Source organism: Chaetomium globosum, genomic scaffold (assembly GCF_000143365.1).
Source record: "Chaetomium globosum CBS 148.51 scaffold_4 genomic scaffold, whole genome shotgun sequence".
NCBI lineage: Eukaryota > Fungi > Ascomycota > Sordariomycetes > Sordariales > Chaetomiaceae > Chaetomium > Chaetomium globosum.
The window spans coordinates 439,329-457,961 of record NT_165979.1 but is presented as its reverse complement, the minus strand read 5'-3'; the positions used below and the strand labels follow the sequence as shown (position 1 = coordinate 457,961).

The window sequence follows — 18,633 nt, the reverse complement described above, 5'->3', positions numbered from 1 at the left end:
TTTCGTAATCTGGTTGCGGGATGTTGCGGCCGCTTGGATGTGATGATGTCGCGGGGTTGGTTGACGAGGCAGAAGTGCAGCCTTGCCCCGCTGGAGCTGGAGCTGCCATCGGCTGGTGGGGTCTGGTATGCCAGCTGGCAGCTGTATCCTGGACATGCACCGGTAATAAAAGCGGATGCTAATACGAAGGTTACTACCCAAATACAGGTATCTCTCCGCTATAGTACGATAATGCGACAACGGTTGTGATACGATTGAGCCATCTGTGGTGTTGGTTCGTGTTCTCGAGTGTTCCTGGATGCCGCACACCGCTTTGCCATAGCCTATCTATAAAGATTGGAGCGAATTCAAGATGACATACCAAACGTAGCCGTCTATGCCATGGTCTCTAACCTGGGTGCTCTGTAATAACAGATCCCGACTTCAACTACTCCTTCAACTTCCTTTCCATTTAGACCCCGGAGTGATTTTGTAAAATGAACCTCTAAAGCAGGTAAAATAGCTCGGAGTCATTTCTCCAGTGTTCAATGAAACTGTTGGTAAAGAACTAATGTGCAGCTTTTCGCCCAGGCAAAAGGTGGTAATGGCATTTGTAATGTGAGCGCCAAGGCCAGGAAGCAGGAACGGCTGTGCATCGCCTTTCAGGTCCTTGATTATAGGAACGGAACGAAACGAAACGAGAGTCACCCGGTACCCAAAACACCATCCATCAGCTCGATTTACTTTCCTTTTGCTGGTTTGTCTTGTTTGGGTTTCTTATTCGCTTGATTCATTGATTCAAATTATCGTCGACTTTTATTTTGGCTTTCTGTACTTGATCGTATTTTCTCCCCAAGTTGGTGCAAGCTCAAACTCCGCTTCTTTCAATTCAGTAACTAAATGACAACATCATTGTGTCAACAGGCTTTCAACTCACTTCCTCACCTTCAGGGTTGTGGTTTGCAAGTCTCGCATTTTTAGCTACAGCCTGTGTGGTTTCAATTCACCGTGCACATCCAGTCCCAATGCCTGCTATTTCACAGACATGCTTAACACAGTTCTTTACTTTCGTTTGTTTCTTCTTGACCCAAAGTTGGTGGACTTTTCTTTGGCTCTAATCACCAGCACGCTGATATGCAAGAACAGCAAAGCTGCTGTTGTCTGCCGGTCACCACCGCATATTCTTTCACGGCACCCAACGAACAAGGTTGTAGGCTGGCCAGAAAGTAATGGTGGTTGTCCTTGAACATTTCGGGCATAAGGCCCCTACTCCCTCCCATCTACCGTTCCGTCCCTTACTCCATTCCAATCATCGCTTCATCTTTTTCTGTCGATCTCCTACTTTCACTACCTTGAAGCAACATGTCCACCAGGAAGGAGGAAGAGATGGGCCAAACCAAGACATCCTCGACATCGGCCAGTGCCAGCGTCGGACATGCAAACGAACAAGCCATGCTCACCAAACGGCATGTTATCGACGACGAGATTGAGTTTATCTCGTCCAATCCTGTCAAAAAAATGAGGCTGACAGAGCAAAAACATGACCAAGCCCCCCAAGAACCCACGAAACCCCCTCTGCTCAATCCTCCGCCTCCGCCTCCGCCTCCGCCTCCGCCTTCACCCTCTCCAGCTCTGGTCCCGCTTCCGCCTCCGGCCCCTTCTCAGCCTCCTAGCTGCCCTCCGCCTCTTCCTCAAGCTACTCTTGTCGCAAACCCAACAACACCCGCTCCAACTCAGACTCTCGACCGCCGCCGCAGCATGTGTGACGCCAACCAAGTCAAAGCTCCAGGGCCTGATTCAACGCTCGAGACCCGGGGCAACTCACTCCCTGTCTTCAAGAAGTTTTTCTTTTCGCAGTCACCTGCTCCGGCACAAACCCGCCCACCTCGGCATTCAGAGGCAATCTCCCCCAAGCAACTTCCACAAACCTACCGGGCACCCCCTGATGCTGATGCGAACACCGCCCACTCAACTTTGCAAACTCCAAGCCCCTCCTCAACGAACTCGGTTACGTTGGATCAGATCTCATGCCTCGACTTCAACGGCACACCAACGAACAGTCCCGGGTTCGACGTGAGCCAAGTCTTCTCCGCAGATGGCGGCATTATGGGCAGCGTTGGATTTGGCAACGCAGTCAGCCAGACGCATGCACCAGCTCCTATCAACCCAACGAACACGCAAAATCTTGTCCCGCCCATGACACACTTGTCAAGCGAAGACAGTCTTGCATTGCCTATGGCAACACTGCAGAAACAACATACCACAAAGCGCCACCTCCCCTCCAGGCACGAAAGCACAGTCGCTAGGCAACCTTCTCCCATGCCGGCGACTAAAAACACAGTCAAACCGCCCTGTCTACACTGCGCTCGAATCCGATTCATCCAGAACTCAACCAACCATCAGCTCAACTTCAATCCCCCTCTTGGCCTAGTCCACAACCACAACAACAACAACGGCGCAATCCCACACCCAGCGGCTCCCACTCACCCAGCACCAACCTCCCATCCAACACCGTCACCGCACCCAGCTAACCACCCGAGACGACACCACCAGCAGCAGCGCCACCAGCAGCACGACCATCACCTCCAATCATCAACAACCCAATCCCCGTCTTTACTTCACACACTCCCGAACAAGAACACACCCAGCGGCGGTCCGAACCCCCTCCTACAGGACATGGCCCAGGCCATCCAGGCTTCCTTCCCCTACACTCAGGTGGCGGCGCGACAGGGCATGGCTCCAGAGACAGTGGCTGAGGTGCTCTCGAGTTTGGTGGTTGTGCCGCTGCTTTTGCGGAGTGGTGGCGGTCATGGTGGTGGTGGCGGGAGGTTTTCGGGACTTCCTCCGAGGTCCTCCTAGGGTAGGGTGAGTGGTTGTGGTGTTGGGGTAACCTCATGTTGGCTCCCAGGGCGGGGCGGGGTGAGTGGTGTTATTGCGGAGAGAACGCGGCAAGTTACAACAATAACGACAATGACTGCACCTCGTTGCTCCCATCACTCTCTTCCTATTATTCTCAATTCTTACGGCCTTTTGCCACGAATACATTTCACCACAATATTGCACCTATCGCTCCAGCCCCTGTCGCTGGCACCAAGCTATAGCATAATCACATTCCCTAGAGGCCACAATACATTCTTTCGCTACACTCATTGTTGCACTCACATCGACAACACCAACCCGTCCTGTAGAGATCATAGCGTGTTCTCTTCCCAACTATCGTTGCCTGCACATGTATCTGCCTCTTATCGCTACCTAAGTGTGAACTAGGCGATAAAGGTCGTGCGGTCCCGTAGCCTAGATGTCCTGGACACATAAAATATCGATGCCCTTGTGACAGCGCACGAGGATGATAGACAAGTTTTTACCCAGAAACAGTTAAAATGCCATACTAAAAACTTCTTCGTGATAGCGCTCGGGCATGAAGTGTGAGTCACAAAAAGGGATGAAAGCGCGAGATGGGAGCTTATATAGGCCCCCCCCAGATTTGTCCCCCCCAGATTTCAGGCTCCCATTATTTTTCCACTCCTCTTTCGAACCACCACCAACCCTCAGATCATCAAGATGTGTTGCGGTCATTCACTCCGCTACTATTGCGGCCACATGTGCGCCCGGTTCACCGAACGCTGTGAGAAGAAATGTCGTGTGGCGAAGGGTCTTCGCATTTCGCGGCGAGTGCGAGCGATGTGTGTGAGAGCAAGGGGTAGAGAGAACGGCCGCGACGGGGCTTGCGACAAAATCGGATTAGACGGGCAAACCTGGACCGGCGGTGCGAGAGGCTCGAGGAACTTGCCCGGGAAGAAACAAGGCGTGCCATCCGGGCCGGACGGCGAAGCCGTCCCCCTAGTCCCCAGGGGTTCGAGATGATTCATGGCATCCTTTGCTATCCCAAGCGCCGCGGCTCGGGCCCTAAGGACGATTAAAAGAAAGAGTCCCCCTAATTTGACTAGTTACCCCAACCGCCTTTTTTGACTACCCCGCTATTTTAGGAAGGCGGTGAAACTCATGTGCCGCCAGCCCCGCCACTCCCGCCACCCGGGAAACAAATAGCTTAGGCGCCATCCCTTAGCCACCAAAAAGCCAAGTAACGCCCTGACAAACCACAATAGAAATTCGGCAATAGCGATACTGCGATGTCTTTAAACGCGCCTGTCGGTTGGCCGGACGGCTATTCCACCTCTGAGGAGCTTCTAGAGGACGTCAACAAGCAGGCAAAGCAGCAGGGATACGCGATTGTCAAGCGACGCACTCACTGGGACAAGAAGGGCGCTGCCCGCCACTATGATCTCGTGTGCGATCGAGGAGGCTAGAATCCTCTGAGCGATTGGGCTGCAGAGAGTGTATTAAAATTTCATTATCACATCTAGAATTACTCAGTTTATCCATTTAATGGCATCGCGGAATGGCGCGGCGACAGTGAGGCGTCGTCCCGCGAATATTCACCGTTGGCTCTGGCTAACGAGGATTCTGCTGGTTCTGCCGGCAGAATCCTCTGACCGTCTTCCTAAAATAGCGGGGTAGTCAAAAAAGGCGGTTGGGGTAGTCAAATTAGGGGGACTCTTCCCGCAACTGTGGGAAAACACAGGTGGGAGGCGCACAGACCACCACTCAGGTTGCGGCCAGGGTTAGCGTCAGAACCACCCTGCCGTCACACTTGATGAGTAACAATAATGATTATTTCACATCTAGTTATATAGTATAACTCACGCTCATATTATTGACACTTCGCTTCGATGAAGATGCCTGGGAGTAGAAGTAATATGAATGGATGCTTAATTATTGATTGGTTATCTCTTTATTGATTTGTGGGATAAAAAAGACAACTACTCAGGTAGCGAATGGGTTCAGAATTCGAGCGGACTATAGCGTTCAGAGAGTGAACACCAAGCTGTCTGGGCATCAACTGCATGGTCGTACAGCTCCAGATGAAGGAAGTAATGGATTGGCATGTAAACTGACTCACACCCTTTCCTCTTCCCCGCCCCGGTAGTACACCTTCACTCGGGCACGCACCACTTTTTTAGAATTTTCCATTGGATTCGGGTGTGCAAGCATTGACCCATATGGCCAGTCTTTAGTATTTTCCATGGAATAGGTATGACATGCCAATGCGTACCTGAAAGCTTGTCCGTTCCCCTAGTCTGTTTGGTGTATTCGTACAGAACTAACCTCTAACGTCTGGCTCTGACCGTTTAATGTCCATGTACCAAGCCGCAAACTCCTCCACGGCCAGGAATACAAACGACAAGCTTTCTTGCAAGTTTTCGAGTTCCTGGTCCCAAGTCCGAGTTTAGTTTTGATCTACACACCTAACGAGGTAGTTGTGTTGTTCAGGGGTAATCAACAACTTGCCAAGTCTGGAATTTGCGGGGCAGGCCGCGGGGCAACGGGACAGCGGGGCAAGGAGTTCTCCATTGGCGGGACCTTATCTTATCTCTCGAATCCTGTTGTGTCCCTCAGTCGTTCCTCCCAGACATTAAGCTGCCAGTGTCCTCGACCAAGTTAGGTCCGCCGCATCTTCACAGGACTCAGACTGTTATTTCTCGGGACACAGCATGTTCCCGGGTTGCTTCCTCGGTCCCGAGACGAGAAACAGGGCAGTTTTGCGTCATCGACACGATGGATTGTCCCATGGCTGGGCAGCAAGGGGTTCAAGCTTTTCCAAGTCTTCTTTGCTCTGCTTGGTACTCACGTACTACTAATTTGCAACACCGAAATTCCTTATGGTCCCCCACGTTGGAGCAATTCGGGGCAAGGGCTGAGTGCGAGTGAGTGTGGCAACTACAACGCTTGGCTCCTTGGCTGACCTTGGCTGACCTTGGCTGAGCTTGGCTCCGGTGGAGGGACAAACCAACGGCGAGAACTCAACGTCCCAAAACCTTGTTTAATGGCGCCTGGTGGCACCCACTGAGATCCTCAAGACATAATAGGCTCTCGCTTGAGGGATCTCATACCGCTACTGCAATCCCTCATGCCTCATCCCAGCGAGTTTAACCCGCTCTGCTTACGTACATAGAATAGATATGGATGTGCCTGCTTGCTAGGAACGATCGTCATCGCTGGAGAACCTGCAAGGCCCCGGAACACCGACAGCAACTATGGAACCCAACCCCGAGTGCTTTGACCCAGCAACTCGGATTGGAATTTTCCATCCACTTTTCCTTCAGGCACATTCTCCATTAGGCACAGGTACAGGCACAGGCAACACTCTCCAGGACCCTTCCATCCACGTGCCAAGCATGTCAATTCTTCTCGCACTACAAGTTGCACACACTTCTCCATCGTCTCTCTCTCCCCAACACCAATTCTGCCCCGGGACAGCCCAAGCTTGCCAACCCGACTGACGACAGCCCGACTCCAATAACACTTGCTGCCGAGTTCTTCTCTCTCCTCAAAATAAATACATTGATTGCAGCTCGCGCGGGTCACTACGCGCCTGGACACCCGCCTCCAGAGCTGCTCGGGACCCTTCACCCTCCTCAACCCACGAGCTAGCGTGGGAAGACGCGTCTCTTCGTCGAGGCAAAACCATGGCCTCGACAGCCCTTGATATGGAGACAGGCGCCCGCCGGTCGGCCTCCGTCAAGGAGACCAAGGAGATCGCCCCTGGGACTGGCTCCCCCGAGGATGTCTCGATCCGCAGCATTCCCGGCAGCGACAACACCCACCGGACCCTCAAGTCGCGCCATATCCAGCTGATCGGTGAGAACCCGCCGTCTTGGGCCTATTTTCATGAGGTAGATTGACCTGTCTGCTAACCTTCTTCAGGCATCGGTGGTACCATTGGTACTGCCCTGTACGTCCAGATCGGCCGCGGCTTGATGAACGGCGGTCCCGGCAGCCTCTTCATCGCCTTCACCTTATGGTAAGCACATTCAAATAAAACAGACGTCAACCCCAGTTTGTTTCCGTCCGATGATGAGAGTTGACCCGACCCGTCGATAGGTGCACCTTCATCCTCGCCGTGACCCTATGCATGGCCGAGATGGTGACTTACCTCCCCATCTCGTCTCCCTTCATCCGTTTCGCCGGCCGTTACGTCGACGAGGCCTTCGGTTTCGCCGCCGGATGGAACTTCTTCGTTTTCGAGGCCGCGATGGTGCCCTTCGAGATCACCGCTTGCAACGTCATCATCCATTACTGGAGTGACGCCGTGCCCGCAGGCGGCATCATCGCCATCATCATCGTCCTCTATGGGTACGGCTTCATCCCCTCCCCTTCCCTCTGCCCAGTTTCTCTCTGCCTAGACAGATCCCGAAACCATAAACCCGTGACTAACCCCCCTCCCACAGCATCATCAACGTCCTAGCCGTCAAATGGTACGGCGAAGTCGAATTCTGGGCCGCCCTCGGCAAGATGCTGCTGATCGTCGCCCTGATCATCTTCACCTTCGTCGTCATGCTCGGCGGCAACCCGCTCGGCGACCGCTTCGGCTTCCGGTACTGGTACGAGCCCGGTGCCTTCGCCGAACTGTACCACACTGGCAGCCTCGGCCGCTTCATGGGCTTCCTGCAGTGCCTCATCCTCGCCTCCTTCACCATCGCGGGGCCCGACTACGTCTCCATGGCCGCCGGCGAGTGCGAGAACCCGCGCCAAGTCATGCCGCGCGCCTTCAACGCCGTCTTTTACCGGCTGACGGCCTTTTTTGTGTTGGGGTCGTTGGCCGTGGGGATCCTCGTGCCGCATAACGATGAGGAGATGAAGGCGGCTTTTGAGGGGGGTGCACCCGGCGCGGCGGCCTCGCCGTATGTCGTGGCCATGAACCGGCTGCGGATCCGCATCCTGCCGGACATTGTCAACGCCATGGTGTTGACGGCGGCGTTTTCCGCGGGCAACAGCTACGTCTACTGCGCGTCGCGCTCGCTGTACGGCATGGCACTGGAGGGCAAGGCGCCGCGGGTTTTCCTCAAGTGCACGCGCAACGGCGTGCCCATTTACTGCGTCGGGCTGGTGCTGGCGATCGCTTTCCTCGCCTTTTTGCAGGTCTCGAATGACGCCGCCATCGTGCTGCAGTGGTTCGTCAATCTGGTCACGGCCAGCCAGCTGATCAACTTCAGCGCCATGTGCGTCACCTACCTGCGCTTCCACGCCGCCCTGAAGGCCCAGGGCATAGACCGGAGATCGCTGCCGTACCGTGCTTGGTTCCAGCCCTTCGCGGCCTGGTACGCCCTGGTCGGCACCTTCGTCATGACCTTCATGGGCGGCTACATGGTGTTTTTGCCGGGGAACTGGAACATCCCGACCTTTTTGTTCTCGTAAGTCTTTTTGGGCCCAGGCCCGGAAACGCAACATGTCCTTCTGTTTTGTTGGAGGAGGAGGGAAGACGTACTAACCAGAACCCAGATACACCATGATTGCTATCTGCCCGCTGTTGTTTCTCACTTGGAAGCTGGTGCACAAGACCAAAATCCACAACGCCCACGAGATCGATTTGCAGAAGAATATGGACGAGATCGCAGCCTACGAGCGCAGTTATGTGCCAAGCAAACCAGCGTAAGCATCCCCTTTCCTCCCAATCCCCGTTGTGGGAATCCAGCGCGCTGACACTGGTTTAGAAGCCGGTTTGAACGGTGTTTGGATTGGATCTTTGGGTGAATGTTGGAGAGATAGGATGACGCGATGGCCCTGGACCATGAATAACGAGAGATACCCCAGCATGATATGCCCCAGCATAATGGTTAGAATACCCAGCATATTATCGTTAGCATACCCCAGCATAATACACCTTAGTTAGCATAGACTTCTTCTGCTTGAGACGATTTGTTGCTTGCCTCGCGCGTGCCTGTTCGCCTGTCATGTATATGTTGATTGTTGATGGATATCTTCCCGTACACCGCGCCCACTCACGTCCTTGGACTCCTTAAAAACCCGACCACCCCCCCACAATACCCAACCAAATCATCCAGCCGCTCCCTCTCTTTGCCCTGATATTGCTTCCACTCGCCCAGCGCCTCCAGCAGCGACTCGTTGGCCATGACTAGATCGAAGTGCAGCCGCAGGAACACCGTCATCCACGCCTGCGTCAGCTCGTAGTCGCGCCGCGCCACCAGCCGGCTCGTCAGCGCCCGGATGAAGTGCAACAGTTCGTTGGATTCGTCGTCGCCGAAGCCCATGGAGAGCGACCGAAGTTCTAGGTCGGCCGCCGACGGCCCGAGCGATTTAAGGTGTTCGAGGAAGTCCGTGTCTGTTTTCGAGAGGTTGTCAGTATGATGGCGTCAAACATGTGCGTCGACGTACGAGGGGAAGAAGGAAACACAAAGAAAGGTGCTACTCACAATCTCCCGACGCGCCACAAACAAGCAGTTTCGACGTGAGCGCCTGCTGGTTCCGCGTCCGGTCGAGCTGCGTCAGCCGTGAACCCTCGGCCTCCCTAGTCTTGGTCTCTCCCCGCGGGCACGAGCGCGTTCGAAGTAGCCGCTGCGCCTCCGACAGCCGGCAGGAAGAACGGCGCCTTCTCGGGCGCCTTGGGCGCCTCCTTGGGTTTGTTTCTGCTCCTTGATCAGGTCGATGTGCAGCAGCGTCTGCCAGCGACTCTCGGAACCAAACTGAGGGTGGTCATGTCGGCACTGAGCTGGTCGAGCACCGGCGCCGTGACGTCGTCTCTCCTCGGCAGCTAGTGCTCGTCTCTGCGCGCTTCGAACGCGACTTCGATCAGGCCTGGCCGCCCTCGCCTGAAGCCGTGGGCGCCGATATTTGGCCGATTTCCTTGTCGGAGATTTGCCGCGTGGGCACGTGCTTGAACAGCGTGCGGTTTGTCCAAAGCTGGACCCCGAGATCGCCTTCGACAGCACCCGCTAGGTACTCGCCCGTCGCCGAGAAAGCGAGCGCCGTGCAGGGCTTCTCCAGCCGGAAGGCATCGATCAGGTGGCTCGTGGGCAGGTCCCAGACGCGAACAATCGAGTCTTGCGATGCGGCGACAATCCACCGGCCGTCGTTGGAGAAGCAGAAGTCGTTGATGTCCCCCCGACAGCCCCAAAACTCACGAATCGTCTGTTTGGTTTCCACGTCGACCACCCGGATGGAATGGTCGTCGCATGCAAAGGCGATGAGGTCATTTCCTGCGTGGTAGCGGCAAGCTGTGATCTTGATCATTGGTGCCCAATCAATCTCGTCGATGAGGCTCCCCGTCACGAAATCCCAAAACTTAATCTTGCCGTCGAGCGAGCAAGATATGACGGTTCGGTTGAGCGAGTCAACCACAATGCCCGTCACGGCCTTGGTGTGCCTCCCGGTGCCTGGCGCAAACGTGGCTTTGGACCGCGACTGGAGCTTGTTGACCTCATCCAGTGCCTTCAACTGCTGCATCTTCAGTTGTCGTAGCTGTGCAGGGGTCAGCCTCGAGGGGAATCGCTGCCTATGTTTCCCAGATTGCAAGTTGAACATGTCGATGCCGCCCCCGCTTGAACCAACGAAAGCAAAACTGCCGCAGGAGCTCATGGCAACAGTCGACACGCTCTCCCCATCGCCTGTCTTAAACGCCCACCGACCGGCCCTCTTTCTCCCCCAAAACCACGTACGTGCCCAAGGGTCATCCTTGTGGGCCGTTACGACGCTCTCCCAGCCAGTCATACCGCTAAGTTGAGCACTCGTGAGCTTGTTTTTATCATTGCCTTTGTCCCAAATCATTTGTTTCCCGGGCATGGTTCCCATCCCTCCATCCCGATTTAGCGAAGAGGCGATACAGGTGACTTCCGGCGCTTTGAGGTCGTCCAAAGTGGTGGTTGGGCCATGCGACATGGAGCTGCCAGCCAAAATACCAATCTTCCTGGCCTTCTTCCGGATGGCGCCCTGGCTAAGTTCGGTGCTCTGCCCATCACGGCGCAAACTCCACCCCCACAAGCTCCTATCACGGCCACCGCTGAGCAGCCACTTGTTCCCGCCCTCAGCTCCGTCGAAATCCGAGGGTAGGAATTGCAAGCAGCGTACTGGAGCCGCGTGCCCGCTGCGCATATGCAGAATGCGTGGGACAGGCGAAAAGGGCGACTCATCAAATATCCAAGACTTGAGGGAGTTGTCCAGGCCACTCGTAACAATGACGGGCTGCCCGGGGAGGAACTCGACTTTGCTGATTCCTCCACGGACGTCCTTGTTGTAGGACGGGGGATTGTGCGCGCTCCGGAGAACACCCATTATTCTCCCTCCCTTATTGAGATCCCAGAAGGTGACATCCCCACCAACGCTGGTGGCGGTAGCCATAACGCCATCCTTTCTCCCGTCTTGACCCGCTCCCTGGCCGTCGCTTCGGAACGAGATGCACGTAACCGGAGCATCCTCGGTCCCAGCATTTAACCGAAGGACAGATTTGTCGGTAAGTACGTTTTGTAGAACCAATGGTCCTCCGGAGTAGGCAATGGCCAGAAGGGATAAAGCCGGGGAAGGCTGAAGGAAGGTGACAGCGCCGCAATCTGGAGTTGGTGGCAAGATCGTGTAAATAAGCTTGCCCGTGCTGATGTTCCAGATCTCAACCCAACCGTCTTTCCGTCCGACAAAAATCTTGTTGAGGAATGTGGGCATGTTGCAGACGCCGCCGCTGATTTCATTGTCGCCTTTCTTAGTCGCGGCTGTGAAGATGGTGGTGTAATGCTCCAATGTTGACGACTTCCACACCTCTACCCTCGTTAAAGCGCAAGCGACGATCCAGGAGCCAAAAATCAGGATCTGCTTGATGGGTTGGTCCAAATCCGCAGGCAGCTGGAGCTCGGCGGCCTTCTTGCCGCGCTGAAATGCCCACAACCCCTGGGGCTCGCCATTGCGCGGGTCGCCCCAAGCGGCAAAGACTTTATCCTTCCAAGCATAGGTGGCGGTGATGTCGGCGGGCGTCTGGGGGCGCGTGACGAAGACGAGGTTGAGGCCGCGCTTGAGATCGTAGGTCTGCAGGGCGCGGCCGACCGAGGTCGTGATCTGGAAAGTTGTCTTGCCGAGGGGAATCGAAGCGAAGGGGACGGCCGTCGGAGAAACTAGTCCAATGGTCTAAATGGTCAGAACAGTCCATTGATTGAATGCAAGGAGGAAGAGTACATACTCGGAATGGCGCAAAGATGGTCGAGCCTCGCTTGGCCGGCGAGGGCGACACCTTGACGACGGCATCGATCCTTTGACGTTTTGTCGACGGCCGGTCAGGCTCGGAGTGGGGCATTTTGTCGAGCGCGGGCTGCCAATAACGACCACCAATGGGCGTTTCTGGTTCGTGATAATCGCGGTTTCGAACTTTTGAAGTTTTCGGCAGCCTCGTCCGAAAAGGCGGAAAGAGCCCCACCAAAAAAATCGAGCCCACACCTTCCTTCACCTTGATTGGACCCACTTACGCCCACCGTGCGCCGACTGGACCGGCTCTCAATCACCGAGCACCGACTTCCAAGACCCGCATCCGATAGCCAGACCCGTTCCCAGCTGCACACATGCCAGCTGCAAGGGCCGCATCTTGACCGCCTTTATGATCTCGAGAGAAAAGATGTGTTGGCCTATGAGGGCACGACATCTCAGTTTGGCCCAAACGGGCTACTTGTCACGCGACCACTTGTATTGTGCTACATGGCACCACTGGCAATTTTTACAGTGCCTTAAAACAAGCGATAAGGCCTCGAGCCTGCAATTGTAAACAATCGGTGTCCAAAACCGAATTTGATTGCTATATTTTCTAAAAAGGGGCGAGTTTGGGAGGCTGATATGGCTCGTGCCGAGATGCCTGTCCATATGTTTGTCCTCTGGCGTCATGGCACTGGGTTTTGTGCCCCTCTGCCCCACCACAGAAAATAATCCTTGGCGCCAGCGTAAACCGCCATTCGATCTGGCGCAGGGGGGTTGGTTGGCCCATCAGTCCCGCCATTTTGCGTATCAACCTGGAACCCCTTGGTCTAGCCCGGATCGCCTCCCACTCCATGACTCCGGTTGTCGGGTTGGTTCCTTGGCTGGGCCACTGAGCCGGGCGGCAGTTAGTTAATTGCCTATTTAATCCTATTTTATTTTTATTTTAGTTTCACGTGGGAATGCAAAACATTCGGGCCAAGCTCTCCCTCGCCGAAGCTCCTCCCGTCTTTGTACATTTGTACCGAATGTGTTAGCTTTGCCACCGCACCAAATGTTCCCAACCCTGACCATCAGATCGAAATCTGCTTTGAAGTCCTGTTTTTTGGAAGTGACATCAGACGGTCAAGTGCCGACTTCGCGCATCTGCATGTGCTGGTCGATTTAAAGCCGGTCATCGAGCCAGCTTTACTAGAAGCTTTCAACTGTCCGGCCCCCGCCAACATCAAACATGGATCCAAACCTCAACGACCCGGACGCCACCGTGAGCTCGACTGGATCGGGTGCTGCCAGTTCTACATCGCCGCCTTCTCCACCGCGAGATGATCCAGAGCTTGCGGGAAGTTCAATCGAGTCCTCCCCGGCCGCGGCAGGAACTACGGAGTCTAGACCTCAGTCTCGGCAAGAGGGTCGCGGTTTCCACTCTCACAGCCTTTCGTCCTCGTCCGCCCTTTCCCTCCACAAAGCCAAGCACGTCGAGCCTGGCACCACCGTGGCCCACGCAGAAAGAGCGGACGTGTCCATGCCCCCGCCGCCCCTTCCAGCCCATATTTCGGCGAAGGAAGACTCGACAGAAACAGCTATCCCAACAACCGTCGACGTTTCCCAACATCCGCAAACCTCATCCCACGACCAACCCTCCACGTCGGCAGTTTCACCCCGAGACTTTGCCGTCGCTATGACCGACCCCAACGACCCTGATACATCCCGTTTACATGCAAGGCACTACCCATTGAGACAGCTCTCCCCGCGGGTCTACTGATCCCTCCCTGCGCAGCGCCCGCACCTCCATATCCGAGGGCCCCGTCAGCAACCGGATGAGCATTAGCTCTTTGTACAGCCTCGCATCGGCCCGTGGCGTTCCCAGCTCGGCAGCATCAGCCAACGGAAGCGATAACGGCAGCGTGACTGGCGCCCAAATCCATCGACCAGCATCTGGCATCATGGCATCGGGTGGGGGGTCTAAGAATCCTGCCACCCCGCAACCCGAATCTAAAGGGCCCAACATGACGGTCACAACAGGCAGCCAGGGGTTGCAGGGAGGACAGCTCCCAATACGTGAGTCACAGGTGCAAAATCCGGGAGATGCGGCCAAGAAGCCGCATCAGGGACAACAGCAACAGACCGGAACCAGCCCCACGCCGCGCTCACAGCCCACAAGGTCTAGGAGCCGGGCCAAGCGCAGGTTCAGCGGGAGCACCGGGGCTAGTAGCCACCACAGCCCGAGCGGTGACCGCGCCCTGACACACCGGCCAGAGAAAGAAGAGCATAAGCCTGCCCCGCTAGGTGTTATTGGCGTGTGCGCTTTGGATGTCAAGGCGAGAAGCAAGCCCAGCAGAAATATCCTCAACCGGCTCATCCAAAACCGAGAATTTGACGTCTGTGTCTTTGGAGACAAGGTTATCCTCGACGAGGGTGAGTTTCCCCATGTTGCTTCTGCTTCGATTCAGGCTAACTAACATGAGATAGATATTGAAAATTGGCCTATATGGTGAGTATCCCCAAGTCCCATGCCCAAGTGCCCATACTGACAGTCCAGCGACTACCTCATATCCTTCTATTCGGACGGCTTTCCCCTGGAGAAAGCGATGGCCTACGTCAAGGCCCGCAAGCCTTTCTGCGTCAACGATGTGCCTATGCAAAAGATTCTCTGGGACCGCCGCCTCTGCCTACGTCTGCTCGACCGCATCAACGTCTCAACCCCTCAGCGTATCGAGGTGAACCGTGATGGCGGCCCGACGCTACTCACACCCGACACCTGCAAACACATTCGGGAAGTGAGCGGCATCACATTCGAGCCGTTTGACTCGGAATCGGAAAAGGCCAAATGGGCCTCCCCTCGAAAGGTGGAGCTACTCGACGGCGGCGATATCCTCTCCGTCGACGGAACCTTGATCAAGAAACCCTTTGTCGAGAAACCAACCAGCGGCGAGGACCACAACATCATTATCTACTTCCCCTCGTCTGCTGGTGGCGGCGCCCGCAAGTTGTTCCGCAAAATCGGCAACAAGAGCAGCGAGTATGTCGAGGGTCTAAACGTCCCTCGCGCCATCACCCAGCCGGAAGACAGCTTCATCTATGAGCGCTTTATGCAAGTGGACAACGCTGAAGATGTCAAAGCATACACAGTTGGCCCGGCTTACTGCCATGCTGAGACGAGGAAGTCGCCTGTAGTAGATGGCGTCGTCCGCCGCAATACCCACGGTAAAGAGGTGCGTTACGTGACTGCTTTGAGTACCGAAGAAAAGGAGGTCGCCAGCAAAATCAGCACCGCCTTTGGTCAGCGCGTGTGCGGCTTCGATTTCTTGCGCGCCGGTGGCAAGAGCTACGTTATTGATGTGAACGGATGGAGTTTCGTCAAGGACAACGATGACTACTACAACCACTGCGCCAACATTCTCAAGGACATGTTTATCAAGGAGAAGCAGCGCAGAGATGGGCGAACACCGCCCATGCCTTCGCCCGTGATCTCCGACGTGGATCCGATGTCGGTTCGCTTGAACCAGCCGAACAAGGAGCGGGACCTTGCCTCCCAGGGTCGGCCAAGCGTGGATAGGTCGGCGCGCGAGTCGCTTGTCGAGCCACCCCCACCAACGAAGCCCGACTCTAAGCAGAGCAGTATGCCTGCCAGTCCGTTAGCCAGTCAGTTTGCTGCTGCTTTGCAGGACAGCGTCCCGTCTGCCGCACCGTCGATCAAGTCCGCTTCGCCGTCCATTCTGCCGGAGGCGGCGGTCGAGGACGAGCAGGAGCCGCCGCCACCGCCTCCTCCCAAGCCCAGCTGGAAGCTCAAGGGAGTAGTGTCAGTCATCCGACACGCAGACCGCACGCCCAAACAAAAGTACAAGTTCACCTTCCACACGGCCCCCTTTATCGAACTGCTCAGGGGTCACCAGGAAGAAGTTTTGCTTATTGGTGAGCCGGCGCTGGCCAGCGTGATTGATGCTGTAGACCTGGCCATGAAAGCCGGCGTCGAAGATCCCGCTAAACTCAGGGCTCTCCGCAACGTCCTCATTAAGAAGGGCAGCTGGGCCGGTACTAAGGTGCAAATCAAGCCCATGTTCCGAAAAAAGGCCGACGCAAAGGGTACGAAACCCCAAAAGGAGCAAAAGGAACATAAGGAGCAAAAGGATGCCATCAAGGAAGAGGAGCCGTTTATCCAAACCGACGACGATACCGAGAAACAAGGCAACGAATCGACATCCCGCAAGCCGCCCCGGAGGACAGACTCGCTCTCAGGGGTGACCATGTCCAAATTTACAGCCGCCGAGGAGAGCCTCGTTCTCGACAAGCTGCAGCTGATCGTCAAGTGGGGCGGCGAGCCGACGCACTCTGCGCGGTACCAATCCCAAGAACTGGGCGAGAACATGCGCGGTGACCTAGGTCTGATGAACCGCGAGGTGCTCGACGAAGTGCACGTCTTCAGCAGCAGCGAGCGCCGCGTCGTGACCAGTGCACAGATCTGGGCGGCCAGTTTCCTTAAGAAGAAGGATGTGCCTGAGGATTTTGTGACCATCCGGAAGGACCTGCTCGATGACTCCAACGCTGCCAAGGACGAGATGGACAAGGTCAAGAAGAAGCTCAAGGGGCTGCTGCGCAAGGGCAACGAGCGCCCACCGCAGTTTGCTTGGCCCGAGAACATGCCCGAGCCGTCCGAGGTGCAGACAAGGGTTGTCCAACTGATGAACTTCCACCGTAAAGTGATGTATCACAACTATGCGAAGCTGTACAGCGGCGCCGTGAACTCGCTTAATGCCATCAGCAACCCCAGCCCGGAGAAGGGCCTCAACGAGGGAGGATCGTCGGCCGTGTCGGTGTCGTCTCTTGCCTCGGCTGGTTCGCTGTCGCAGGCTAACTCGGTTAACAGCATACAGGCGCGCTGGTGTTGCGGCGAGGACGCGGAGCTTTTCAAAGAGCGGTGGGAGAAGCTGTTTGCCGAGTTCTGCGACGGTGAGAAGGTTGACCCCAGCAAGATATCAGAACTGTACGATACCATGAAGTTTGACGCCCTGCACAACCGGCAGTTTCTCGAGTGGGTGTTCACGCCGCCCAAGGGCATGCTAGAGGAGGAGTATGGTATCTCGCTAAACGGGAAGGAGGGCGGAAAGTCGTCGTCGTCCGGCTCCAAGGACAACGAGGAAAACAAGGGCGAGGATAAATCTGCGTCGTCGGGCACCTTGACCGAGAAGATCGAAAACTCGGGCCACAAGGCGGTCCGGCGCATCTTCCGCCGCCGGTCATTCCTCAACGGGTTGCGCAGCGGTGGGGAGGCAGAGCTACCTGAGAAGTACTTCCACCTGTACCGTGGCAACAGCCAGACCAAAGCGAAGACGGACGCGCGCTTCGAACCGCTGCGGGAGTTGTACCAGTTGGCCAAGGTGCTTTTCGACTTCATCTGTCCACAAGAATACGGGATTTCCGACAGCGAAAAAGTGAGTAACTAGCAGAGAGCGGAGCCGATTATGGCGGAAACTTTGCTCACATTTTTTGTGTTGTTGTAGCTCGAAATCGGTCTCTTGACTTCGCTCCCGCTGTTGAAGGAGATTGTGGAGGACCTCGAAGACATGCAGGCTTCGGAGGAGGCCAAGTGCTTCATCTACTTCACCAAGGAGTCGCACATTTACACGTTGCTCAACTGCATCCTCGAGGGCGGGCTCGAGACAAAGATCAAGCGGGCCACGATCCCCGAGCTCGACTACCTCTCGCAGATCTCGTTTGAGCTGTATGAGATGCCCGCCAATCCGCCCGTGGACGCTGAAGGCACTCCGGCGTTCAATTACAGCATCAAGATCACCATCAGCCCGGGCTGCCACGTATTCGATCCTCTTGACGTCCAGCTGGATAGTAGGCACTGCATAGGGTGTGCGCCACGCCGGAGCCTGACGGCCCATGCCGACTGGAAGGTGGTGATTGAGACGCTGAGGGCCAAATTTCACCAGTGAGTACCCCCTTGCCCTTTAGGACGAGCTGATATTGATGTGTGGCACGCAGAGTGAAATTGCCCAAGACGTTCCTGGCCGTCAACCTATCGGATGCGTTCACGTTCCAGGAAAAACAGCATCAGAACGATAATGAGGCACTCGAGATGAAGCCCATCGCGCATGGAGAGCTGACCGGGCTTGTTGAGCCGGGCGAGCCAGTCGAGCCAGTCACAGACTCCGCCACCGGAGAGGTGGTTTTTGACACGCCTGCACCCGTTCAGCCAACCGCGGAAGCACCTGTTGATGATACACCACCCACCACGGTTGCCACCACGGACATCCCAGCTCCCGAAACGGTCACGCTAGACACACCAACGGGGGAGGCCGTGGGTGGAGCCGGCGGCAAGAAACAGCTGGACTAATTTCCAAGTTATTCGACAAAGGACCGCGGCCCGATTCCTGACGCTGACCGGTGTGGTCCTACCGATTCTGTCACTGGAACCCGGGATCGCGAAAAAAAGACATGAGCCCCAAAACGGTAGGGACACGGTTGTGGGAGTTGACAGGCCCGGCGGGTTGCCATTCCCGTTGCTCAGTCATCTTGGCGTGGCGACACCGGCCGCAGGCTGTTCACGACTTGTTGGGGGCGAGGGGGGTGTTGTGCTCAGACCGAGCGCCGTGATGTTGTATATGGCCTCCTGTTCACCGCCAATTC

At 55.8% G+C, this 18,633-nt stretch overlaps 5 protein-coding genes across 5 annotated transcripts; 4 read left to right on the top strand and 1 right to left on the bottom strand.

The window, feature by feature from the left end:
- Positions 1-1,341: 1,341 nt before the first annotated feature.
- Positions 1,342-2,838, top strand: CHGG_03853 (uncharacterized protein; the record flags this gene model as incomplete). The annotated part of the gene is made up of 1 exon (XM_001223066.1): positions 1,342-2,838. One exon carries the CDS (start codon positions 1,342-1,344, stop codon positions 2,836-2,838), a length of 1,497 nt encoding a protein of 498 aa, XP_001223067.1.
- Positions 2,839-3,540: 702 nt separating this feature from the next.
- CHGG_03852 (uncharacterized protein) lies at positions 3,541-4,286 on the top strand (the record flags this gene model as incomplete). The annotated part of the gene is made up of 2 exons (XM_001223065.1): positions 3,541-3,666; positions 4,086-4,286. 2 exons carry the CDS (start codon positions 3,541-3,543, stop codon positions 4,284-4,286), a joined length of 327 nt encoding a protein of 108 aa, XP_001223066.1.
- Positions 4,287-6,506: 2,220 nt separating this feature from the next.
- On the top strand, positions 6,507-8,473 carry CHGG_03851 (uncharacterized protein; the record flags this gene model as incomplete). The annotated part of the gene is made up of 5 exons (XM_001223064.1): positions 6,507-6,678; positions 6,745-6,841; positions 6,922-7,173; positions 7,269-8,231; positions 8,320-8,473. 5 exons carry the CDS (start codon positions 6,507-6,509, stop codon positions 8,471-8,473), a joined length of 1,638 nt encoding a protein of 545 aa, XP_001223065.1.
- A 346-nt stretch (positions 8,474-8,819) lies between these two features.
- On the bottom strand, positions 8,820-12,112 carry CHGG_03850 (uncharacterized protein; the record flags this gene model as incomplete). Its single annotated transcript, XM_001223063.1, has 6 exons — positions 8,820-9,160; positions 9,407-9,609; positions 9,779-10,296; positions 10,387-10,845; positions 10,903-11,946; positions 11,999-12,112. The coding sequence occupies 6 exons, from the start codon at positions 12,110-12,112 to the stop codon at positions 8,820-8,822; spliced, it is 2,679 nt and encodes an 892-aa protein (XP_001223064.1).
- A 1,119-nt stretch (positions 12,113-13,231) lies between these two features.
- On the top strand, positions 13,232-18,340 carry CHGG_03849 (uncharacterized protein; the record flags this gene model as incomplete). Its single annotated transcript, XM_001223062.1, has 6 exons — positions 13,232-13,518; positions 13,742-14,415; positions 14,470-14,491; positions 14,783-17,429; positions 17,499-17,935; positions 17,989-18,340. 6 exons carry the CDS (start codon positions 13,232-13,234, stop codon positions 18,338-18,340), a joined length of 4,419 nt encoding a protein of 1,472 aa, XP_001223063.1.
- Positions 18,341-18,633: the final 293 nt, after the last annotated feature.